The sequence below is a fragment of the Phacochoerus africanus genome, chromosome 10, assembly GCF_016906955.1.
Source record: "Phacochoerus africanus isolate WHEZ1 chromosome 10, ROS_Pafr_v1, whole genome shotgun sequence".
In the NCBI taxonomy this organism is placed as follows: domain Eukaryota; kingdom Metazoa; phylum Chordata; class Mammalia; order Artiodactyla; family Suidae; genus Phacochoerus; species Phacochoerus africanus.
Genome location: NC_062553.1, coordinates 85,406,882 through 85,434,196, shown reverse-complemented (window position 1 = coordinate 85,434,196; position 27,315 = coordinate 85,406,882). Strand labels below are relative to the sequence as shown.

Sequence of the window (27,315 nt, the reverse complement as noted above, 5' to 3'; positions counted from 1 at the left end):
GCGAGGACAGGGATTGAACCCACATCCTCATGGATGCTAATCAGCTTCATTTTTGCTGAGCTATGATGGGAACTCCCTCATCTGTGAATATCTTAAGAGATATTTGCTCCAACATGATTTCCAAAGAAGTGTACTCCCTGAAGCACCTTTCATCTAACCATCAGCTGAAGCAACAACCTCCTAAGCAGGGTCAGTTTTCGTTTTTGCATAATTATTTGCAAGCTTCAGCTGATGGTGACTTCATGTGGGCTGACTATTGCTATTTGTCACAGATATTACTGCAGTGATGCAGCAAAACCTACCACTGAAACTCTCCACGGAAGAGATAATACGAAGTGATAATGGAGAAACTGTTCCCACTTGTGCTGTTCTACACAAACACATCCCCTTCAAATAGTCAAGAGATTACCGAAAGCTTCATTTGCCTATGTCTGCAATGCTTATTATTCAATTCAGTATCTGAAGTAAGGGATCCTACGAAATAAAGGGAGCTCTTCTCCAACTGGTACAATCAAGCAAAAGTAAAGTAAGCCCAAGTGGAAAGAAGACTAAAGAAAGAAGATATTTTTTTTATTCGAACACAAATGACTTGAAAGTGGATTCCATAAAGGAGGAAGTCATGAGAAGTAAAACCTACAGTGACATCACATATTTATAAGGCAGAACATTTTATAAGTTATGTTCCCCGACATAAAAATTTTCATGTTGAGATTATGACATTCAATAGGATAATAAAACTCAATAAGGCTGCTGATGGGCCTTTTAATCTCTCTCTTGTGAATTAAATATTTACTAAAATAGAATGATTAAAGCCCTGTATCTCAAGGGTGATAAGTAGGTTGTATGCTGAAATATACCCTGATTAATCTTGCTAATGACATATCAACTATCTTAATTTTTAAGAGCCATTATAGAATGACAGATTGCAGAGTAACGTAGCATAAGGAAAATAAAAGTTACAGATAGACAACTAAGCAATATGGTGTCACACTGTTGCACCCTATACACATATAATCCTAGAATTCCTCTTAAGAGAAAATAAGGGTGCACTGGCGGCATTTTCATTTTCATTTACTTTTTAGTGGCAATTGAATTTCCTAACTGTTATTTTTTTTTTTTGATAAAACATGGCATTTTACAATCCAGTCAAATTTTGTATTTTTAAAGCCAATCCTAATCATCTATTAATCAAATACGTTTGAAAGTCCCTACTAAAAATGCAATTTGCAAATGCATTGGGATAAGATGGTTCTTAGCATGCAATGGTGATTCCATAAGAAACAACTGAGTGTTGATATGGTATTCATTGCCTTTTTAAAAATTTTTTATTCGGCCATGCTTCAGAAGTTTTCAGGCTTGAATCTGCAGCATGGCAGTGACAACATTGGATCCTTAACACTCTAGGCCACCAGGAAACTCTGTTCTCCCTTCCTCCCTTCCTTCCTTCCTTTTCAGAGCCACACCCGTGACATATGGAGGTTCCCAGGATAGAGGCTGAACTGGAGCTGCAGCTGCTGGCCTTCACCATAGCCACAGCAATGTGGGATCTGAGCTGCATCTGCAACCTACACCGAAGCTTTTGGCAACGCTGGATCCTTAACCCATCCTTAATCTGCATCCTCATAGATAACTAGTCGGGTAAGAACACCCTGGTCCACAATAGGAACTCCTCTTTTTTTCTTTTTCAAAATAAAAATGTGCCAATTATTCAGCCATGTTATAAATTTCTGCTACAGATGATCAAGGGAGAATTTGGCAAGACACTTACACTTCAAAACTCAAAGAAAGGCTCGCTATACCGGCCTTATAGTCTTACCACAAAGCCACTGAAGTCAATTACTGAAGGGAGGCTGGTTTAAATGAGAGGTTGGTTTAAATGAGGTGGACTTTAGTCAAGTGGTCCTCAACCCCGGCCCCATCTCAGAGCCTTGTCTAGTCTATGGTGGGACTCCCGTAAGAATCATTGCTTTGGTCTTACAATAGAGGTGACCCCTAAGAGCTCCTTGCAGAGTCAGATCCACCCAGACCCCTCACAAACCCCTCAATCTGAAGAATCTGAAGAGGATCTTGCACCATGTCAGTCAAACAGACTGTAACTAGCGGCACATGTCTGGAGTGTGAAGGGCGAGTAATTCTGGGCATGTAGGAAAAGAGCTGAAATGTTTAAAAAATGTACCGAGGGGGTGATGACAAGCTGAAATTATGGTGGAGTAATCACAGTTCCAGTATAGAAAAATGGAGTTGCACAGCCATTGAGGACCTGGTTTCAGACCAGTCTCCGCACTGCTGAGAACCTGAACTTTCTTTGAACTGTACCAGATCCAAGGACACACCCAGGCTGTGAGCTCTTGTGAGCTGCAACTAATGGTCTTACAGTCTTCCCTTGTAACTATGCAACCATTTGGAACCCCAACCAATCCTTACATAACAAGCACTTTTACTTTTTGCCAACTCCAATGATCATTCTTGGTAAACAACTCATGTAACTAACTGTAACCTTGTGGTTTGTTGCCTTTATCAGGCTTTTCTATTTTGTAGTCTGGAAGGAACACCATTCAAATGCTTGTTGAATCTGTGTCTCCCCAGCTGCAGCCTTAACGAGCTGCAAATAAACACTTTTTTCTTTCAATCAGGTCTGTTTCTAAAAGTTGGGTTGACAATTAATTAAGGTAGATTGTGGCCTCTTTGGTTTTGAATTTGTATCAAAATCTCTCCAAAGATTTCATCTTCTGGTATTTTTGTTTATAAATATGTCATAGTTGAGTGGTAATTTCATTTGCTTATTTCCAAATGCCTATGTATACACAAAACTGCCTAATGTGTAGAATGTAAACATTTTGGAAACCTATTGCTGTTCATTCACTCATTCGTTGACTATTTATTTAGAACCTACTGTAACTAGGCATTATTCTAGGTATGGGAATATAACAGTGAACAAGAAAACAAAAATCCCTATTCTTGTGGAGCTTAATCTGGTGAGGAGGTATCAGAACAAGGTTTTTTATCTGTAACATTTCTCTCATCCATAAAAAATCTGAAACTGTTACACAGATAACATACCACAATAGAAAAGTTTAGTATAAATGAGGAAAGAAAACCTAGGACAACAGCAATGATATTATAACCCTGATGAACTTAAAAAAAAAAAAATCTAGAGTGAAGAGCCTGAGAAGTGGTTAAAATAATTCAAAAGATAAAACAAACTGCAACTAATGTGAAATAAATTAAAAATTTTAACATATTTAAAAACATAAAAACCAAACTACCTTAAAATACTCATTTTTTTTTTTCTTAATTCAGGATTGTGTCCCAGGATACATGTAAAATTCTAAAAATTCTGGATTCCTGGATCCAACTCAATGATAAACTTCATGGGATTCAAATATACTTAGTTTTGTGTCCCAGAAGCACTTAAAAGCCACCATCTGGAGGGTGAGACTCCCCATCAGATGGCAGATCTTGAGGAGCTGTGAAAAAATCCTCTTCCTTTTCCAAAAGCTTTGACACTGAAAAATATTATTGAAACCAATGATTTCAGGACCCTGGTAATCAGCCAAAGTCAAGCAACAAGTGGAAAAGTGTATCTTCACGGAAAACTACTGACTGGTGGGTGAGAAGAGGGGGAATCTGTGGTTTTCCACCTCTTCCCCTCTGAGCTCAGCTTCGGCTAGAGTGGGGTTACCATGGAAACCAGCAACTTTGCTGCCCCAGGATCTGCCTGCTTTTGAAGTGGAGAGTGGAAATTCACACTCCCAGGTCAGAAGCCTTAGAGTCCTTGGAAGCAAATAAATGCTTGCAGTCAACTTCACAGCTGGCCTGAGATGGTACTCCCAATTGACCAGTAACTAGCCAAAGATGTAACTGGAAATGAGATCCTGGCCATGAGAGAGCCAGGGAAGGCTTTGATTCAATTCCACACATCCTGGGCTGACCAGTAGGACCTAACAGGGCCTGTACAAAGAAAACGCAAGGCGGTGGATATGAAAACTCCTGAATTTGAATATGTTCCCCAATCCACACACAAAATATATCAGGAGAGGTTGGAAGTTTCACTGGATTGAGCTGTTTGAGCATAACTTCTGACTCATCATTGACAGACCCAAATGCAACCAGAGGGATCAGGGCTTGCACGTAAGTATAAGAGCTGAACTACTGTCTCTGAACATAATTCAAAACATAATTCAAAACAAAGATGAAAAAATTGCTACACGGTTCTGAAAAGCAGAAGGCAGCAGAATGAATTCCTATTTGAACTGTTCTTCATTTATTCAACCACTGCTTATATTTACTTCAATCTGGACCCAGCAAGGTGCTCAATACCCAGATACAATGGTGAACATGATAGAAAATTAAAGAGTTTATATTCAAGAACTAGAGTTTACGTTCCAGGGTCTCAGGATTTGGGCAGACCATTCAGGACTTGTACACAGTCCCAAATTTCTAAAAGTACACGGTTTTTATGATCTATATGATATTTAATATTTTAAATAACCAAATAATTTTAAGTGATAGTATTTTATTTTACTAGGCACGAAGAAAATAATAAAATATAATTAAGGCAAACAAAAAGCACAAATAAGGCAAACAAAAATACACCCCTACTGTATAGCACAGGGGAAAAAAAATATAACCAAGGAATCTGTGTTCTAGTGCGAGCTATAGTATTTTCTGAATAGTCTTTGCTAAAATACTTTGTAAAGCTCAGTTTCATTATTCATATGGTGAAGCAGGTTTGACTAAATTTCTAAGGTGACTCCTCAATCTCACATCCCATGATTATTTGTAAGGGCATACAGTAACACACTAACATAAAAAATATTTATAGGAAAACTCTCCAGGCTTATTTTAACGAATGAATCCACCCATAATTAGGACAACATTTGCAAACACATGCACACTTTTAAAGTGGTATTTGAAGTGCTTATTTTCTTAAATAGATAAAACTCTGCACGTGAAACTTCATTTATAAGATTTGGCAGCATACTTTATTTTAATATACGGGATTATATACATAATATATATAATATATATATAATATATATGTATATATCATAATATATTCAGAAAAAATTATGAATATAATTTATTCATAATATATGAATAAATTATGAGTATATTATATAATATACTTAATATATTATGTATATGTCATAATATATTCAGAAAAATTATGAGACTCATAACTTCCTAGATTTTATAGTATCAGAAAGATCATGACCCTCGGTATTTATTTTTATTTTCATATATTTATTTATTTTTGCCACAGCTAAGGTATGTGGAAGTTACCGGGCCAGGGACAGAACCGAAGCTACAGCAGTGACAATGTGACAATGCTGGATCCTTAACTACTAGGCCAACAAGAATCTCCTAATATTTATTTTTTTAACAAATATTGTATAGTGATTTCTGTGTCTCAAACATTGTTCTGATCACCTTACACATATCAAGTCACTGAATCCTGGAGACATTTCTAAGGAGCACACGTCTGTTTTACACATGAGGAGACTAAGGCACGGAGAGGCTGACTGACTTGCCTAAGGCACTAAGAGGCAGTGTGAGATGATTGTCCTCTGGGCTGGTTAGTGGCCACCGGCCTGGATTTGACCTGGCCAAACTCAGATCAGCTGGTTCCCAAGCCTCATCCTCTCATCTACTCTGCCCTCCCTGGTGCCAGAGCTTATAAACCTATGGGCATGTGAAGTAAGAGAGCACCCAGAGATGGAAAGGATGGCAGTTATTCAAGAAAACGACACATCTTATTTACCTTAGACACACACACAGACAGGCTCTTACACTCTCATGAAGCCCTTACATCTACATGCATACACAAAACTAAAAGGTACATTTGACAGATTTGAATTTACCAAAAACAATTATACACATAGGGACACGGAAGTTAAGGTCTTTAGTGTTTTGGGATTACATTTTTAGAGCCTTACTTTATTTCACAATCCAAAACTGAACTCCCATCAAAGCTATGTCATTAGCAAGTGTGTTGTACCTATAATGTCAATTGCATGCAACCTTTATGCTATACCAAACTAGAGAGTTTTATAATTAAAGAGGTATATGACAGAAACACCCTTTACTTACCAATTTGAAAAAATTCTCTTTATGATTTAAGGGTCTGTTCTTACCTACACTTTAAATATTCAAGTAACAATTTCACCATCGAGAGACTTTGTGTTGGTTGATTCATTTTAGTCCTCTGGGTCTCTGGCCCTCCATATCATGTGCTTCTGCCCTTACTATGTTCCATCCATAGTGACATTTGCACTTAGAAGCACATTAGAAGATTTGATGCTCAGATTCCAAATATTTCCTTGTGAGTGCTGAGAGATTATTTTTGAAAGAAGGTTTTATAACAACCATGTCTCATGGCTGAGATGCTCATGTCAGGCCTCAAAGACACCATCATACATTTATCCAAAAATTATGATAGAACTCCACTGAACAATGAAAATGCCAAGAGACATGAAATGGGGTAGAAGTGAGAACTTCAGAAACTGCTCATTAGTGGGAAAAACATACAGCATAGAAGGAGTGCAGGCAAGCATCACCATCGCCATGGAAAGACCGTAGCAGTTAAAAGAAAAGCAGAAGCTAATGACATGCCAGATAAGAAGCAGCCCTCTCTGGAGCATCACATGACATTCCTTTCTGGGAACAGGGCGCCGGTCCCATGTTTCCTGTTGTGCTTCTGAGTCAGTCTTTGCAGAAAAGAGACAATTTCACTTAAGTTTTTAATTAACGTGTGTCCTTGATGACAGACGTTGTGAATGAGGCATTTTTTCCTTTCCATTATGGCTTAGACTTTAGATTTAATTACTGCGGAAATGAATTCAGAAACATGACTTCAGGCATAGCATTTTAAACGTCGGCAGAGTAACAATATAAATTCTCTATTTTAAAGGAACCGTGTCGTCCCATCTTTACGATGAGTGATGTGAAAACAATTTTAGGAAGGAGGTTAAAGATGGGAAGAACCCTGCAAGCCATGGGAAGATCACCTGTTAGTTGCCATTTTTTTTTTGGATAGTTGGCTGTTTTGGATAATGACTTAGTTTTATTTTGTGCATACACATAAGGACTTGTATGTAAAGGAACTGTGCTCTTCAAGTGTTATATATTAACTTGGGTCGAAATGCACAAATGAAATATGTTCTCCAATCAGATGATCCAAAATCAGGCCACATTCTTTTTTACGGCCTAAAATGAGTAGAGAGAATACTGAAAATTATCTTTCATGTCATGAGCTATAAGCCATGGGAACGCACTGAAGTTACGAAATGTTTAGTACTCTAGGAAAATATGTATCTGGAAAAAAAAAAACTTTAAAATGACCTTAAAAGAAAGGAAATTGAAGCCATGGGAGCTGCGATACCTTCTCATACAATCCAGTGCTCGGATAAAGAAGTCCTTGTGTAACTGGTGCTCATCCCTCAAGATTGAGCACTGTTCGAGTGTCACTGACATCGACGTCCTGTCTTTGGCACTTTTACAACAGGTGAAACGAATGCCATTTAGTTTGCGACAAATCTGTAACAGACATATAAATAGTTTTGTTTTTTTTTTGTTTTTTTTTTTTTTTTTTTTTTTTTTACGGCCACACTCTCTGGATATCAAAGTTCCTGGGCCAGGGACTGAATCCAAGCTGCACCTGTGACCTACACCACAGCTGCAGCAATGCCAGATCCTTTAATCCACCGTGCTGGGCTGGGGGTTGAGCCTGCACCCTCACAGTGACCTGAGCCACTGCAGTCAGATTCATAACCCACTGTGCCACAGTGGGAACTCCTATGTAGTTTACTGTTTATTTGTAGATCATTCTAAAGTCTCAGAGTCCTCTAAACACTTCTAGTCTAAATCAACTCAATTTCTGTTAATTTATGAAAGTCAATTGTTTCAATTTGCCCTATGGAATGGAAAAGTATTATCTTTTCATTTCAAAAGCTGGTGGAATAGATTTATTTAATTTTTTGTACATGTGGCGTGGGACTGTTGCAGCCACATAAGATGGTAAATATCCAGCAGAGGCAGCGAAGCTCTCTGAGAGGGGACCTGAGCTGCAGGGGATAATGATAATCATTACAGCTGAAAAGCAATACATTAATAGTGAAGGGAAAAAAAAAATCTCTGTTTCCTGGATCAGCCACTTGATTTGAGTTCTTAAATTGCTAACATCTTCTTACTATATATTTAAAAAAAAAACCTTTGCCAGTCTCTGTTGGATGTTATAAGAGTTCAAATATCTGCATGATGCCAAGTGCAGCAGATAAGGAAACTACTCATCAACACAACTAATAAGAATAAAGACACCAAAAATGGCCTCTATTAAGAGCATATATACTGTGCACCAGGTACCATGCTAATACACTTCACATACATTTGCTCTTTTAATTTAACTGCACATGAACTCTGGAGGAAGGCATATTAATCTCATTGTATATATAAGGAAACTGAGGTTTAGACAGGTTAGAACAACAGAACAGAGCCAGGACGCTAATATAAGTACCTAACAAGGACCTAGTCTTTAAGTTCTGTCTTCTTCTGTTTCTCTCTGTGTAATTCTGATGCAAGCCAGAAGAATCTCTTAGTATCAATAATTTATGGTCTCATAACCTATGACTTATGGTTAATAGATGAATCGTTCCATTCTTTTCTCTTCCCCAGCCCATGGCAATGCTGATATGAGATAACAATCATCACTTTTAGCATCAACAGTGCTAATCAACATGCACTTAAAATACATCTAATGTGATGTAATACAGGCCTGCTTTATTATCTGTCATCAATGAGGTCTTAAGGGTTGCCTGCTTTGAAGAGAGGATATGACAATTCAGTTTATCAGGAGTTTTTACCATGATTTAATTGTGATTCTGATACTGTCCTTAGGATTTACAAGTCCTTATTAGACCTTAGGTATTTTCTCACTATTTCTAATGTAAATGGCTAGGGAAATGTGAGAGCATAATTTCACCATATAATTGTCTTTCATTTGGAAAAAATATTGTTATTATTATTATTTAATAATTATTTAATGCTTTTTTAAAAAGTGTTTAAAAATTTTTAATATAAAGTAACAAAGATTTGACTATATTTAGAGTAATAGAATATAGACCTCAGTGGTCTATATTTTTATTTAAAAATGAATTTTAAAAAAGATTTTTAAAACAAATGAACTTTCTTTAAATGTATTGTCACAATTATATGCAACTATCCTAGCAAGGCTATTTCATATTACAAACTTAGAATTAAGAAGAAGCAGGGGCAATTCCATCAAAGCAGACAGGTTGGGTCTTAGTTTCTGTATTTCACAACTCTTTTGAACTGTATGATCTTAATTTAGCATTTAATTTAATATCAGCTTAATACGACATCTAGTCTTTCTAAAGTCTCATTTTCTTTTTTTTAAGATTCATTCAAGACTAAATCAAACATTTACATTTTTCAATTAGAATGTAAAACATTCACAAAGGCAATATTTCATTAATAGATTAAAAGAAGAGAGGAAAATTAAATAGAGACAGAAAAAAAGATTTTTTGGAAAACATCAAAGGGAAATTCTATATTTCTTCATTTTAAGAGTATTATCAATGTCCCTGGTTTATAAAGAGGATAGTGAAATTAATGTACCAACCTACAGGCATGCTATTAATAATAAAATCAATAAAAACAATATTCCTACAGAATGCTAAATTTGCACACTGTGGGTGTGTGTATTTATCAAGACAGGCAATCATCATTCAAAGGTGAGTTGTGAGTAAGCCATATTTGGTGGCTTATGTACATTTAAAAAAAAAATTCAAAAACATGCAGAATTTGTGGGAAATTTTTCTATATATTCAAATGAGAAAGCTACATATACTAGAGAAAATATGCATTTGTGGCTATACCCGTGCATCCTTTGTTTCACAATAACCACATGAAATGTATATAATGACTTAGGTACATGTTCCTAAGTTGTCAGATAGCTTTGGAAAATTACCAAACTACTTTCCTGTTATCATGTTACTTGTAAAATGGTAAAGATAACTTAAAACCTATCTTTGTGAAGTTTTTGTGAGAATTAGCAACCATGGTAGTCTTTGGAGATATAAAGAGCAGCCACACTGGAGAAAGAGCTATTAAAAACAACCTTCATGTAATGCAGTGTGGTGCTAAATGGGACCAGTGTAAATGAGCTGCCTGAAAGCAATGTTTCATATTGTTACCTTTCATGTTATTCCCTAGGGCTCCAAGAGGGCATAAAGGGAAACGAAAGTAGCTTTCCTTTGCTTTGCTCTTGGTAAATTATTTTATATAGACTCATGGTAAATTATCCATTCCTTTTTCCCAGAAGAGAGTTAGTAATATTGGGTTATAATTGAAGTGCTGGCAGTAGGGGAAAGGCTTTGTTTTAAACATTATTGATAGAGAATGAATAGCACATGTGAGAAGATCTGTTTCACTGAACTCCAAATTACAGGAGCAGCCCTGTGCAATGACTACAAATATGGCGTCCATCACAAAGAACTCCAATGTGTGCCTTTCCTGATGAAAAGAGCCTTTCCTAGTGAAAGGATCTCTCTTGATGTGAATGTGTAACAAAATTCATAAGTTCATGTGAGCTATGCCTGAATGGTTGCCAGATAAGAGCTTAAAAAATACAGGCACGGTTTTCGCCCTCAATCTTGTAGAAACGTGGGATGGGAAAGCAGGCAGATCTTCTGCCTTGAGGGTGCCATTAAATGAGAAAGAACCATTCAAAATATAGCTCATTACCCCACGAGCAATCCATTGGTAATAAATTCTATGCCAATGTCTAAATTAACAAAGGCATTTACAAGCTCATTAACAGAACAATATGTCCAGGAGCTTTACTGAGGCTATGAGCCAGAGAGCTGATAACCTTCTTCTGTTGAAACCATATGTCTCTAGAGCAGCCCTTCAAAACCCTGATTGACATGGGCGATTGACATTGCAACATGGAATATCAAGAATCACAGACACTTGATTTTAACCTCGAAGAACCAAAACCATCTCAGATTTATGAGAAAAGCCAATGAGTAAAATTCTTTCTCATTAAATGCATCTTCTATCTTGTGTTCTAGTCTATTGATGGACTAGATGCCTAATCTCCTGGATACTGGAGAATGACATGGGGTAACCCAAGTGCAGAGGAACCCCCACATAGCAGATACCCCAAAATGCTTGCTGGTCATCACGGTGACAGGGAATAAAATCTGAGAGGACACTGCTTACCGTTGCAGCCAGCCACATGATTTCTACATTCTTTCTCTTTTTGGCTTGGATGTTTTGATGGAGATTTTCTAGTAATCCTTTTAAATCATTTTGTTCTTGGAAATGTGAAATGTCTGAAAAAAAAGAAAGCAGAAAAAAAAAAAGGAAGCCATGTTAGTATTAAGCTAACCATGGAGTTTCCTTTAATATATCTGCAAATGCAGTTCCATAACAACAAATGCCATTTGGAACAGAGAGTATCTGAGGATAGTCATACCTATTAATCCCTCCAGTTTTATTCTTTACTTAGAAATATGCCTATTGTGTGTAACTGTGGTAATGTCAATTGGTCATATAACACTCATCAAGAAGGGATAATTCTACAAATCTACTTTATTTAAGTATAGTTTACTTATAATGTCTTAATTTCTGCTACACAGCAAAATTACTCAGTTATACATATATAAATAACATTCATATTTTCCCATTATGGATTATTATAGAATATGGACATTGTTCTCTGCTCTTGGATGTTGCTCATCCATTCTATATGCAATAGTTTGCATCTTCCAGTCAATCAGGGAAACCTTTTTTGATGATGATGGCCCCCTCACTTCAACCAAAACATACAACGTGGATGAGACATGAGATGTAACCTTCCATTTTTTTTTTTTGCTACCAAGTAGCTAGCCTGAATCATGAGACTGTATCAAACTGAACATCTCAGAGGTGGAATTTGAAAGTTCAACTAAAACATGAAGTCCATTTCAGTAGAGCAAGATTCTTCCACCAGGGTGATATTGACATTTTGGACAGGGTAATATTTTGTTGTGGGGAGTAGGCCCATATTCTACACTGTGGGATGTTGCCAGCATCCCTGACCTCAACCTGTTAGAAGCCAGTAGTACCCTTCCCATTGTGTCAATCAAAAATATCTCTAGATACTGCCAAATGTTCCTGGAGGGCAGAATTCCATCCTGGTTGAGAACAATTGTTCCTACAGAGCACATATATGGACAGAAAGAGGAACAACACAAGAGGCAATAGATAGTTAATTATAAAAGATAATTGGGAAGGGAATAGGAAGTGACCGATTGCTCAGATCTCTACATACAAGAGCATGGATAATAAATGGCGTATGGTTTATATTAAAACCTAAGGCAATGCACACTATGATTCAAGTGTCCCTGAGATCCTGTGAGATAGAAGTCAAAATTAGAATATAGCGATGGAAACAAAAAGGCTTTCTAAGAGAGTGATTGGTTTAGTACTATACAGTATGAAAATACACTCTATTATGGAATCCACAGACTGAGGTATGAAGAATTCTTGGGAGCTTTAACTTGAGGCTAAAAACTGGAGATAATACATAAAAATATTATGGCCTATACCTAGGCTATCTGGTTACACTGAAGAAATACATGATACATTCCTAAATTAGATCACAAAAATAATTACCAATAAGCTTTAATTATAATGCAGCTTTGCACTTTCCAAGACTATAGCAAATGTTTCATTTTATAAAAATTGTATATCTGAGTAGTTCTTGATTTTTGCTCGAGAGTAGAGGAAAAAATCCTAATGAACTGTACTAGTAACTTATATCTAGCAAGGAGTGGAAGAAGTTGGTAAAATCAAACTGAGCATTGAAAACACGGATGCATCATCTTGAATTTCATGACCACAGACTAGAGGAAAGTTAGGTACAATCCAGACTCATACTCTGTATTAGGGAGGTGAGATGAAAGATATTCATGTAAATATATGCGTGGTTCCATTTTATTAGGTCTAAGTGGATAACAGTCCAAAGTTAAATCCTTACTATGTAACTATAGATGATTATTTTAAGAAACAGAAGCTTTGACCAAAGACATCATATTGCCAGGTAGGAGACTCTGATACACAGGCATTTTAATAGTACACAGCCCAAAGATATAGGGAAGGAGGCATGATGTAGCATGTCTCGATGAGAACTGCAAAACCAGCTCAAGACTCCACAGTTAATCAAAGAAAGTAAGGACAATAATGGGGCCTTCTAATTGATACGTACAGCACATGAGGAATAAGCCAGGTCTGCCATCACTGCTCTTAATGTTGATAAACAGCAACACAAACAAAAACCCAAATGATCCATGAATTAGAATTATAAGCAGCAATTTAAAAATTGTATACAGGTATACAGCATTGTCAGAGAAAGTGTCCTTGACATTGCTGAAAGGAAAAACTGGTCATATTAATAAATTAAGCTATTTGTGTAGCATTGTGCGTGTGCGTGTATGTGAATGTGTGCATGTGTGTGCCCACTGAGGCATTAGCTTAGATGCTAATAGTGTTTATCTTTAGGTTGTGGGATTTAAGGTGATTTATCATCTGCCTCTTCATGTCATCTGAGACATTTAAAATAAATGTGTATTATTTTTAAATAACAACAATTATTTCAAGAGCAAGCAAAAAAACAGAATACATATGAATAAGACACGGAGAAAAAACAAAATTTTTAGGATACAAAGACCTCATCTTGAAGTCTCCATGATCAGTATGGTGGGATAGATTTTTAAACCACTATTAACTGTGGTAAACTGTACTGTGGGTTATTACACTAGCCAGTAAAAATAATAATGGGGGCTTAAGAAAAGGAGTGGTCAGTTCTATACAGAATAGTTGGGTGTGGGTAGGGTTTCTAGCAGTTAATGCTGCATGTCTACAGAGAGCACTGGAGGCTGAGAGAAAAATATCAGCCAAGGACATACAAGGCAATAGTTCACCAGGTACTTGGAGGGCATGGTCCCGAGGCAAGAATTACAAAGGTGCTGTTCTGTTATTCTGGGATATCTGGGCTTCATCCTAAAAAATGGGAGCACCTGGTGAACTTCATATAGGGACATAACCATATCTGAGAGGTTCCTGAGACAGTTTCTGAAGTCACCTGGTATAATGGACTTTCAAACATTTTGAAAGCAATACAGAATAAGAATTTTACTTTATATAAAGTCCGACAGCAGTGTATACACAATCCCCCCTCTGCAACAAAAATTCTAAGAAACACATTTACCCTTAGTGCCTATACTCTACCCTGAATATATTTTGTTTCATTCCATGTTGCTTTCTTTTTTCTTTTTCCTTTTTTGGCCACACCTGTAGCACATGATTGTTGCCAAGCTAGGGGTCAAATTGGAGCTGCAACTGGCAGCCTACACCACAGCCACGGCAACACCAGATCTGATGTGACTTATGCCACAGCTTGTGGCAAAAGCAGATCCTTAACCCACTTAGTGAAGCCAGGGATTGAACCCGCGTCCTCACAGAGATGTCAGGTTCTTATGCGTTCTTAACCCACTGAGCCACAAAGGGAATTTCTCATGTTGCTTTCTTTTCAATGTTGGTCCCAACCTACCAAACTGATTTAACAAGTATAATGTCAATATAAAAAAAAAAAAAAACTGGCAAAGCACTGATCTGGGCCAACCCCACGTCCAAGACGCTTAGTTGATTTTTTTCACCAGGTTCATGTAAGAAGAGTCAAGTCAAAAATCCAGATTCCCAATTCCAATGCCAATAATATCCCTCAAATCTGTGTTAATATCTTCATAGTTAGCTGATGGTATGAAAAACCAATTCCAATATTAACACAATGGACCGACTTCTTCAGAATTCTGAGAATCCAGAACAAAGCATAATAGTTTTTCAAAATTATTTAGTTCTGTAGTTGACATGGAGATTTTTAAATCAGCCATTTTTAGCAGACTACAAGGTTCCTCAAATAAGTCAAATGGCCACCCTTTGTCCATTTCTACTGCATAAAAATAGCACTTTCCAAAACACGGAAGTGATGTCCCATAGAAATTTCACCTTTTCTGTCCATGAAGAGAAAGAAAGTCATTTTGATGTTCTTAAAATTTTCAAGCTGCTGTTTCTATTTCTGTAATGATAAAACTTGCTTTATTCAGAGCATATCCCTATCAGTCCAACACTTTGACGGCTGCCAATTTTTCTCAACTTGCAAAAAATCCTGCAGGCCGCAGAAATTCAGATCTGGTCCCAGAAAGAAACAGCTTTAGTAATGACTAATTTTGTGGATTGATTGGTGAGATTTCAAGAGAGAATGACAGAACCAGACAGAGCAACTGAAAATCACGGTATACATGGAACAGAAATTGGTTTTTGAACCAAACTTGGATCCACTTGCACAGTAAAGCCTGTCTACTGACAGCAGATTGTGGTGAAGCCAAGGGCAGCATTGATTGCAGGTGTCACGCAAGGAGTCCAGGGCATCTAGTGCTCAAAAAATCCAAACTCCCTGATGGATTTTATCAAAGCATTTTTTTTTTTTTTGGCCATTTCTTGGGCCGCTCCCATGGCATATGGAGGTTCCCAGGCTAGGGGTTGAATCGGAGCTGTAGCCGCCAGCCTACTCCAGAGCCACAGCAACGCGGGATCCGAGCCAGGTCTGCGACCTACACCACAACTCACGGCAACGCCAGTCCTTAACCCACTGAGCAAGGCCAGGGATCTAACCTGCAACCTCATGGTTTTTAGGCGGATTCATTAACCACTGAGCCACGATCGGAACTCCTTAGCAAAGCATTTTTAAAGGCCCGGTAAGGGAGGGGAGGTCCCAGGGTATGTGATCAGCTCGGGCACAATTCTCTGATTGGTTGATTGGGAAGTAATGGGCGGTGTCACAGGGGTTAACATCATCAATCCTTAGCTGCCAGTAGGTCTAGGGGCCCTGTTCTCATGGTCATCCAGTAATTAAACTCTTCCATTTCATAGGGAGTTTTAGCATTTGTAAAACAACTCAGGAAATGTGCATCAGATACTGTTATCTAGATACTCAAAGAGGGACTAAAGCAGAGGATATGGGGTCTCTCCTGGGAAGGCCCTATAGGGTCCTGCTTGGTTACAGCTTTAGACTTAGAATGAGTTTCCTCAAATGTCTGAGTTCCCTTCCTGGCTCAGGGGTTAAAGAACCCGACTAGCATCCATGAGGAGGCGGGTTTGATCCCTGGCCTTGCTCAGTGGGTTAAGGATCTGGCATTGCCATAAGTTGTGGTGTAGGTCGCAGACCTGGCTCAGACCCAGTGTTGCTGTGGCTGTGGCATAGCCTGGCAGCTACAGCTCTGATGTGACCCCTAGTCTGGGAACTTCCATATGTTGCAGATGCGACCCTAAAAAGAAAAATAAATAAATACATAAAATAAAAGAATGAGTTTCCTCAAATGTAAAATATAGCCAACAAGTCTTGGTTTTGTTACTCTCTCCTATACTACTCTCAGACAGAATTTAGACAGTCCAATTGAATGTTTATAGTTATCTCCATAAGAGTACACTTTTTTTTCAAGCGAGGTTCAGGAAAGTAATCAGAAGGTGAAAGGTATAAGAATAGCCATTGCATTAGTGCTTATAACATTAAGAAGCAGCAAAAATCTAAATGATCATAAATAGAACAAACTGTCATATAAATATATTTAAGACATGGAATACTGTATAATAGGTAAAAGGAATAAACATGCTATATGTACCAACATGGATATTTACCAAAATCTATGTTGAGAAAAAAAAGATTCATAAAAGACAGTAACAGTTTTATAAAGTTGAATGTGTCAAACTGTACCTATTTTTTATGGATCCATACATATGTAAAAAATGCATATGAGAACGTAAAACACCAAATTCAGGGTATTGATTTCTTCAGAGAAGGGAAGATTAGGGTTGGAAACCAAAAAGGGTACAAAGGGGGTTTCCACTCTGTCTACAAATGTTTTGTTTCTTACAAAATTGATGAGAGTGAGTGATGGGTTCCAAAGTATTTGTATGTTATGATCTGTTGGGGTTTTTTGTTTGAAACTTTCATGTTGCTTTTTAAAGGAAACACTGAACGAAGATTCCAGGAAAATGATTTCTCATGCCAATTCCATCCTTGCTTTGACGTGTATTTGTAGGCAACTTGCTTAACCCTCTGTTCCTATTTTCTCAACTGCAAAGTGAGGACAAGAACCCTGTCATGCTTCATCAACTTGTAATGGAAAACAATTAATAAAAGTCTTGGCAGGAGAGGCTACATTATTCAATTCTGTGTCAGCTCTAAAAAATATTTGTAGTTCTTAAGAAAGTGTCCATAACCTCAGACTGGAAGCCTACTTTCTCAGGTAAAAGTCAGAATTTACCCAAAGTGGAGTTGCTTTCATGGCTCAGTGGTTAACAAACCCGACTAGTATCCATGAAGACGAGGGTTCGATCCCTGGTCTTGCTCAATGGGTTAAGGATCTGGCGTTGCCATGAGCTGTGGTGTAGGTCGAAGAAGCGGCTTGGACCTGGTGTTGCTGTGGCTGTGGCGTAGGCTGGCAGCTACAGCTCTGATTCAACCCCTAGCCTGAGAACTTCCATATTCCGCAGGCAGCCCTAAAAAGACAAAAGACCCCCCCCCCAAAAAAAGAATTTACCCAAAGTAAGACATATTCTCTCACACAGACATAGGTGCACACACAATCACGACCCCAAACATTCACAAAGCCAGTGACCCGTCTCCCACCACCCCTTGATGGGACAGAATAGCCCAGTTCAGAGTCACTTTGTAGTACCTACTTTTTCCTTGTTTTGTCAAATGGGATTTCTTTAATAACAGCAGTTATGAAGATGATATTGACCTGACTCAATGGTTTGGTGCTGACAGGTGAACAGGAACCGTGAACTCTCAGCTCACTGAAATGGATGCTAATGAAGCTAAGGCAACAGCTTCAACCTCTCGTGAGCAAATGACTTTATGTTGTCAGAGAACTTCAAGCTGAAAGGAAAGTACAGCCACCTTCCCATCACCCAGTTCACCCATTTTGCACCATGGAACACATCCACAGGATCAATTACATCCCCTCTCTGAAGCCAATTGATATAATCCCACCCCCTTTGTAATCAGGACCAGGAGTTCCTTATGGCTCAGGGGAAAGGAACCTGACTAATAACCGTGAGGACACAGGTTTGATGCCTGGCCTCACTCGGTGGGTTAAGGATCCAGCATTGCTGTGAGCTGCTGAAACTCGGATCTGGCGTTGCTGTGGCTGTGGCATAGGCAGGCAGCTACAGCTCTGGTTTGACCCCCTAGCCTGGGAACTTCCATATGCTGCAGGTGTGGCCTTAAAAAGACAAAAAAAAAAATAGAGAGAGAGAGAGAGAGAGAGAGAGAGAAAGAGGGAAGGAAGGAAGAAAGGAAAGAGAAAGAAGGAAAGAAGGGAAGGAAGGAAGAAAGGAAGGAAGGAAGGAAGGAAGGAAGGAAGGAAGGAAGGAAGGAAGGAAGGAAGATGAAAGAAAGAAAGAAAGAAAGAAAGAAAGAAAGAAAGAAAGAAAGAAAGAAAGAAAGGGAAAGGAAAAGAAAGGAAAGGAAAGGAAAGGAAAGGAAAGGAAAGGAAAGGAAGAAAGAAAAAGAAAGTCAAGACTGATTCAGGGATGAACATCTAAATCCAGGCCAGTGAGAACTTGACTCAGGGTTGTGTAAGTGACCTATGCTGGTGCAGCTGAGGGAGGCTCTGGCCTCTGTAAAGCAGAAGAGGAAAGGAAAGCTTCCCCCTCCCGCCCCCCGCAACGCCTTTGTTTGAGCATACAGTTGACCATGGGAATAACTGCTTATGCCAGCCACCCTTTCTTCATGAAGGGACTAGATGCAGGAAAAAGTCAACGCTAAGAGTGGCAGAGTGATGAAATGGAGAAGAATAGTGTCCTTTTTCATACTGCTAAGCCACTGAACCAAGCCTCTCTTTAAGGTTTGCTGCTGCAACACTGAAACTTTCATTTTTGTTAATTGATGCCCATTGGAGTTAGGGTTTCTGTCACTTGCAACCAAAAGCATTCTAAGCCAAACACAGGTTAGGTTATATAGGCATTTTTCATAGTAACCAGCCATACTGCAAACGTGTACTGTTGTTTTAGAGGTAAGGACATTAGAAATAAGTAAGAATATGTATAGACACATCCCATCAATCACTCTAAAGTGATGGTTTTAAAACCTGGCCCCACAATCAGTTAACACGGGATAATTTATTACTTAGCAATAAATTCTCAGAATAACTACAGCAAAAACAACTTAGAAGGGCCTGTACTTCTAATTATGAAGCAAAATGAACTTGTGAAGAATGGTGCTTTCACAGTCCACTCTGAATATTACTTTATTCTGTAATATCAAATCTTTTCCATAATTAATTCTGAAACAATTACTGCTAAATGTGCTAGCAAGCAAACAAATGCAATTAGGTGAAAGTCATTGAGATGTCTTAAAACTGGAAATTATGTTCTTTTAGAGGCTGTAAAAGCTTGAAAATTATAAAAGGAAAAATTCCACTGAAACCAGCTTTACTTAAATTATATTTCCCATTTACAATCTGTGAGAAAGGCAATGTTAGAAATCAAATATCAAACTCCCAACCTGATCAGAGCTGAATAATATCTTTGGCTTATGCATTTTCATTGTTTCCTCTGAAAGAAACTTCAAAGTTGCATCACCCACAGCAAAGGAAAAGATAAACTTCAAAACTAATTGTTAAAGTACATTAAAAGCCACCAGGGAACTCCAATTTTTTTAATCTTTTATTGTTGAGCTGTTTATCAGATGTAATACTACACTGAAGCTGAAGTCACCAGAGATTGGTATTAATTCAGGTCAAATTCAGGTATTTATTTCCAAAAGGGAAGATGAGTCCTAAGATTTCTAACATCCACTTTACTCCTCAGCATGGGGCCAATGAATTATCCTAACAGTCATGATTTCAAGAGCTCATCTCTGTGAGGGTTTCCCAAAAATAAAAATGGGATTTTTTGAAAGATTATCAGAGGAGTGGCGCTTATATGAAAAAATTCATTGAGGTTAACATAGATAGCTATTTGAAGGATTTCAGACAAGACTGAGCAAAGAGGCTACTGAATGGAGAAGAGAGGCAGGTTAGTTCAAACTATAGGAAGAGCTTTACAATCAAATTTAACTGGATCAGTAAATTTGTACACATGAGAATTAAAACTCTCTGGAGAAGCATATGACCGTTATCTTTATCCATCTCTCTAGCATTCATAAGTACGGTGTGACATCTCATTGCAGAGACTGCCACTGGAAGTATTAGCATCCTTTCTTCAGTGAGATAATGGTAGATGAAGCACAGGTATCTATGAATTAATTATTCTCATTTAGTTGATAATGAAATGGAGGCACTCATTTGGTTCAAGCATCAAGTGGTTCACCTAAGTGAACTTTCAGTTGAATATCATCTTTTGATTTCATGCAATTTTTTGCAGATTTACTAGACAGGTTTACTGGGAGCCCAGCCAATCCTCAATGAATGGCGAAGTCTAATGAAAGGGGAGCCTCAGTGAGAAGAAAAGAATGTAGAAAATGCAAGGATGACTAAAAGGCTAAAAATCTGAGTCTGGACCCACACAAATTAAAGAATAGGTCTAACCAAAAATAATTGATGCATACAATTTGTGAGGACTATGAAGTAACAGAGGAGCTGCAGAGATCAACGCTGAACTGAACAGGGAGCTGGCCATTTGTGTGTGTGTATGTGACTATGTGCTTCCATCTTTGCTACTTGCAGTGTTGTCTGTATTTGTCGCTTTGATCCAGACTACAGGTTAATGGAAACTAAACGTCTATGTCTGTGGCTTTACATGCACATAATAAATTAAAATTGTATAGGGTTTTGTATCACTTTTCTTTTCAAAAAGACGTAGGAGTGCTTCAAGAGACATCAAATGTTTAAAAATGATCTTACTCTTTATCGATATTACACATTTCAAGAAGTAAGTGCATCAGATTTTCTTCTGCAATGACTTGAAAATAAATGTGTAATTACAAAAAGGTAGGAATTATAAGTAGAAAATAAAGGTATACTGCTGGAAATACTAAAGTATTTTTAAATCTACAATTTTAAATTTAGAAGATCAGAAGCCTTTAGACAGCAAAGGAATAACAGCAGTATAAAAGTGAAAAGAACACTTAACTGGGAGTCAGAAAATAGGGAAATTATTCCCTGTTCTCCCATTAGCTGCATGTGTGAACTTAACAAATCTATTCTGGATCCCAAGCCCCTCATAACAAGTGATAAATGTTAAAGTAGATCAGTATTCCTTTCTTTCTTTTCTGTTTTGGCCATACCCATGGCATATGTAAGTTCCAGGCCAGGGATCAAATCCCACCTATGCTACACGTGTGGTCATGCCGTATCTTTACCCCACTGCACTGGCCAGGAGTTGAACACATGCCTCCATGGGGACCTGAGAAATTGCAGTTGATCCTTAACCCACTGTGTCACAGTGGGAACTCCTAGATTGGTATTTCTTAAACTATGTGTTGAGGAATACTTAATTAACAAGATGCTAATGAGTATTTAATGGGTTTTCTTGATGGTTCTATAATGCAATAAAAATGCTGTAGGTATATATTTTACTAAAAAAAAAAATAAATAGGTGTAACACCATAGATTAGGGTTGTCAAACTATGGCTTACAGGCTAAATTGAGCCAATTCTGTGTTTTTGCCAATAGAGTTTTATTAGACTACAGCCAAGTTCATTAATTTACATATTTTCTTTGGCTTATTTTACAGTACATTGGCAGAGTTCAGTACTTGTGACAGATCATATGGCCCTCAAAGCCTGAATTATTTACTCTCCGATCCTTCACATAAAAACATTTGCTGACCATGCTATAGACCTGTTAAAAATACTCAGTGTGATAACAGTCATTTGACTATCGAATCTTTTTGTTTCCCCAAGAATTATTAGAAGAAAGAGTATTCTTGAGAATAGCCTAAATTAGATTGTTTCCATGATCCAACTGTCTTGTCCCCTGATTCTTTAAAATATCCAATTAGATAACCCAATCTATTCCATTCATTCATTCATTCATTCAACAACTATTTATGGAATATAAAATTTATACCAGATAACATTTTTGGTTGTTGGGATAGAAAGTCAACAGACAGATAAGACCAGTCCTCATGGAGCGTATGTCCTGATGAAGAGACACAGCCAAACAAGGTGCATGACATACTGTGTCCTAGATGGTGATGGATGTTATGGAGAAAAATAAAGAAGGGGACCCAGGCATTGGAGAGTGCAATTGAGAAAGTGACATTTGAGGGAAGACTTAAAGGAGCTGACTGAGTAACCACATGGGGGGAGGGAATATTTAAGGAGGAGGAAACAGTCAATCAAAAAGTCCCAAGAAACAGCAAACAGTCAGTGTAGGGCACAGGGAAGCAAGTAAGGAGAGAGAAGTAAGAAAGAGGAGTCAAAAGATTAGATTTTTTTTGCTAGATTGGTGGGGGCATGCTTAGAGGTCATTGTAAGAATTCAGGTTTTGACTCTGCAAAAACAAATGGGGAGTTATTGGAAGATTTTGAGGAGAGGTATGATTAGATTTTCATTTTAAAGGGTCATTTTGGCTGCTGTGATCAAAATGCACTAAATGAAGCTGAAAGAGGAAACAGCAATCGGAAGAAGGTTATGCTATAATCTGGATGCAAGAATAACATGTTTTTGCAGAGAGTGGTAGCAGTACAGGAGGGCAGGGCTGGTCATAAATTTTGAAAATATAACCAATGAAATTTGGTAATGGACTGAAAATGGGGTGTGAAAAAAAGAAAAGAGTCAAGGCTGACTAGATTATTTTTTTCCAAAACAACAAAAAGTTAGAAAGGATAAATCTGAAATTTGGGGAAGCTTGCAGTAAGAATAAGTTTTTAAGGGCACATCAGGGATGGAGTCTGAGGCACTGAGCAGGATCCATGAGTTCAGGGAAGAGAGGTGGGCTGGGGATGTAGGCAGGGAGGTGGACAATTCAAGGATGATGTTTAGAGCAAAGAGACTGTTCAACAGGGGAGCAGAGTAGACATCCATGGATTGAATCCTGGTACCCTCAGCATTTGGAGGTGAGAAGATAATGCAGAATCTGTAGTGGAGGTTGAAACATAGGAGCCAGGGAGCAGGAACAATCACAGAAAAGCGTGATTGCCTGGAAGGCCAGAGACGAAAGAGGAAAAAAGGAAGGAAAAAAAAGTAGCCATGTCAAACCTATTAGTGGGTCAAGGAGGATGAGGACAGAGAACTGAGCATTGGCTTTAACAGGTAGAAACCCTAACAACCTAGTTCCAGTGAAGTTATGGGGATCAAAGGCTGACTAGAGTGGGTTTAGTAGAAAAATGGGTGGAGAAAAATTGGAGCCCGTAATCTTCAAATCCCACTTTTGCCTGCTTTTGAGGGATCATTTCCAACTTAAAGGAAGCCTGAATTGTCACAAATTTCCTATGTACTGCCAATCCCTTTTACTCATCTTTTTATATGTCTCTGCAATGCCAAACATATGGATAATATGTAAAAATTCCTCAGCCATCTGAATGTTTCGAAGTGTGCATACATTTGAAATAAAGGAAGCAAAATATTTGGATGACTAACAGGATTTTTCATTTATGTGTTTGGATGTCTACATAGCATCAAACTTGATATATCTGTAAAACAGATATTATTACTAAATTAATTATGTAATAGAAGTGCCGTGTGTTAATTTAAGAAAATCCTTTTATTTTCTTTGACTTTATATCTTAAGTTTTTAAAAATAAAGGAGAAATCTGTAACATTCTAGTTATCCTTTGTGCTTAGGAAACAGACATATGAACAGAGCTTGACATAATAAATCAAGGTAATCTCACATAGAACAGAATCATGTTTATAGCTGAGTTGCCTTATATACACGTTTCACTTAGGTTAAACAACAAGTAAATAAAAGATACAACAGCTTTACTCTTCTGAAAAGTTTCACTTTCTTTTACATTCATGTCTAGAATACTAATGAAATGCAAAACAGATTTACAATTTGATAGTGAAACCTGTAACCTCTCACAAATCTAAGCTGATGGTTCTCAAATGTTATCATGCCACCTGCGGGGGCAGGCTTGTTAAAACACAAACTGCTGTCCCCACATCCAGATACAGATTTGTGTGAAATGGCTCTTGTACAAATAAAAGGTGAGAAGAGGTGCTGAGTGGGCAAAGGGGTAGACTGTGCTGGTCATCTGCTGATTTGCTCTTACAGCTCTCTGAAACTTTCCTCTTTATGCTCTTTATTGCAGGTAGCCTCATTTCCCAGGCTCCTTACTGCCCTTTGATTTACAATTAAGTTTGGGCAATGGGGATTAAGAGGGAGATCAAATGAAGCTGGAAGCTAGTATATTTCTTTCCCAATCTCTCTGTTTCTTTTGCTGTCTCTGGAAGTAGTCCTGGTTTCTCCATGGCTCCAGCTCCCACAGGGGAACCTCTGTCCAGGGTCTTAGCTTCTGCTGGATAGTCCCCACCAAGAACCTAGATACAGACTAGGGATGCTCTGGTGTCACTACATGTGACCTAGGTCTCTTTAGGACCCGGGTTAGCTACTGCTAGTTTCCTGCATTACTAAATGCTGGGTGGTTTGCATCACCTCATTAATTTCTCCCAAATTTCTTTGTGTGTATCTCCAATACTCTGCAGGAAATTCCTGGAGTGCCTGGTTGCAGGAATGGACTCTAACTAATATAGCTACTAAGAATTTGGTATTATTTTTCATTTTACCATAGGGCAGTCTGGGCCAGCATATCCTGTCTAATTCAGACTCCTGTCTCTACCTGATCCTATCTGCAGGCTAATCATAAGCCAAACTCATCCCCAATATTTATAGACAGTAGAAAGGAATCAGAGATAAAAGAGAAAGCAGGAGAAGGGAGAAAGTTGATGGTGGGAAAGGGTCTATGGGGATCAAAGGCTGACTAGCTGTCACAGCTGAACCGTGGTTGATAGACTAAAACAGTACCTCTGATGTCATGGTTCTGTGAATGTTGAGAGGCTGTCCTCCTGTTCAGAGGGTCTCTCTTTATAAATGCGAACCTTTCAGAGAAAATTTAGTATTACCATGTGTGGGGAGAAAGCTAATAATTGAGCAATATACTTTGAAACCTGCGAAATATATAACCCATTACCAGAAAGTCCCTTTGATAATCAGAAACACTCAGAACCGTTGAAAGACCTTTAGTGGGGTGTGTGCCTGAGAGTGTGTGTGTTTGTGTGCAGTGGTATGTCTGTGCATGTGTTTGTTAATGTCCTTTGGGATATTTGCCTTGCCTAATTTCCGTATGTCATAAATTCATTTCCAGAGCCCACCAAGGACTGGGGGGCAGACTCAGTTTAAGTGACAGCCTAAGCATAGCCAGGCTCTGAAAAGCAGGGAGAAAAAACAGCCACCATAGCTTATTCTAAGAAATGAAAGCAGTGTGTTAAAAACCCGGGTGGTGGCAGGGAGCCATGTGGTGAATGTCCACACACGTGGGCTCCAACTGTAGGTAAATGAGCAGTAAGTGGATTAATATTCAGATGGAGCCTTCTTTGTTTATGGAGCATCGCCCATCCACGCAGGGCACAGAGCTGATGCTGTCAGTATTGATTTCATCACATACTTTCTGGTCTGCAACAGCACTCAGAAAATAACTCCTAACTGCAGAAAATATCCATTTAAATAGCTTTAATTTTTATTGATAAACAGAGCAAATGTGGTGCAACTCTTCTCTCTGATACATGCTCAAAATTCCAAGACCTGATTTACATGCTGCTCCTCGGTGATTTTAATTCATCGGTAACACAAGACACCTGTTGGCATGTGACAGCAACTGCTCTCCCGCACTCCCTGGCATCGAACAGTGTGGGAAATTCAATTGTGTGATAGGCCAATGAAGTTTGGCAAGTTGTGGGACTGATTTCTTCTAGAGCACAACATGTGTTATAAATGTAGCTAGTTTTCTTTCTCAGCAGTAGTCTGATGAGTATCAATTTGTAAATTCATTTCACACAAAGTACGATTACGAATGATACCTTGGTAGTTCCATTTCTTATAGAAACAAAACCCAATAGTTTCACTCAGGAAAGTTTTACTAGATACTTTTTCTAGATAATATGCCCAGAAATGGGATTGCTGGATTGTACAGCAGTTCTACATTTAGTTTTCTGAGGCACCCCCACTGTTGTCTACAGTGAGTGTACCAATTTACATTCCCACCAACAGTGAAGGAGAGGGTCCCTTTTCTCTACACCCTCTCCAGCATTTGGTTAATTTGTAAGTATAGGGAATATATAAATAACAAATATTTGTACATTTCTCCATTTTTTGTGGGTTCCTTAGTCTTCCTTTCCCTATACTTATGGATTAACCTCCTTCCATCATGTATGTTTTCTCATTTTCTATGTGGAATACATAGAAGACGATTTAAATAATCCCCTGCCATTAATTATCCATAAAACTTTAGGTTCTTATCCTATTCTCTTTTTTCTGAAAATGGAAAGGATGCATAGTATCTTTTCTATAACTTAGCGCAGAAGTGAAATCTGTGTCAACGCATCACCTATACACTGAATGTCAAAAACAATCAAGGAGAAACTAACACTTTTTGAGCAACAAAAGCAACACAGACCAAACTAAACTATTCACAGAAAGGATCGATACTACAAAATAGTCACTAATATTCTGGAAAGAGATTGAGAGCTAAGATAGACTATTCCTTGATCACACTGAGTCATTACATTGTAGGCTACTAGGGGCAGAGGCTATATCTCAAGCATCTTTCATCTTCCAAAGTGATAGGCACAGAGTTTTACACGATGATCTCTGCCAATGTCTGCTAAATTGAGTGGGAGGCTTCCAGCAACAATTGCCAAAAAAAAAAAAAAAAGCACAGAAGGAAATGAAATGTGACAATGACATTATACTTACCTTCACCACAAGCCTGAGATTTTTTTTCTAAAAAAATATTTCCTGTGCAATTGTTATGCTACAGTTGATGAAACGTTATGTATAAGGCAGAAATATCCAATACTGTGATGATAGGTTACAATAGCACACAAAAGGCCCTTCCTGATTTTCCTTCTTAGCGCACATGCTAGAAAGCCCACCCTTAGTGTTCATGTAGGAGCCAGCAAGTGGTAGCATTCCAATAGGACTGTATGACAATATCCTTCTTCTTTGTTTTGGCAAAAGGGCAAGAGAAGGGCACTATTATAAGAGAGAGAAAGGACAGACTGGAGATTACAAATTAATG

The 27,315-nt window shown here is 38.1% G+C and overlaps 1 protein-coding gene across 6 annotated transcripts in view; it reads right to left on the bottom strand.

The window, feature by feature from the left end:
- INPP4B (inositol polyphosphate-4-phosphatase type II B) overlaps nucleotides 1–27,315 on the bottom strand; it is a 694,433-nt gene that overhangs the window by 34,496 nt on the left and 632,622 nt on the right. For all 6 annotated transcript variants that reach the window (XM_047798897.1, XM_047798899.1, XM_047798894.1 and 3 more), the window contains 2 exons: nucleotides 11,245–11,357; nucleotides 7,385–7,539 (listed from right to left, as the gene is read on the bottom strand). In XM_047798897.1, the coding sequence (XP_047654853.1) occupies nucleotides 7,385–7,539; nucleotides 11,245–11,357 (268 nt within the window). The remainder of the gene's footprint in view (nucleotides 1–7,384; nucleotides 7,540–11,244; nucleotides 11,358–27,315) is intronic.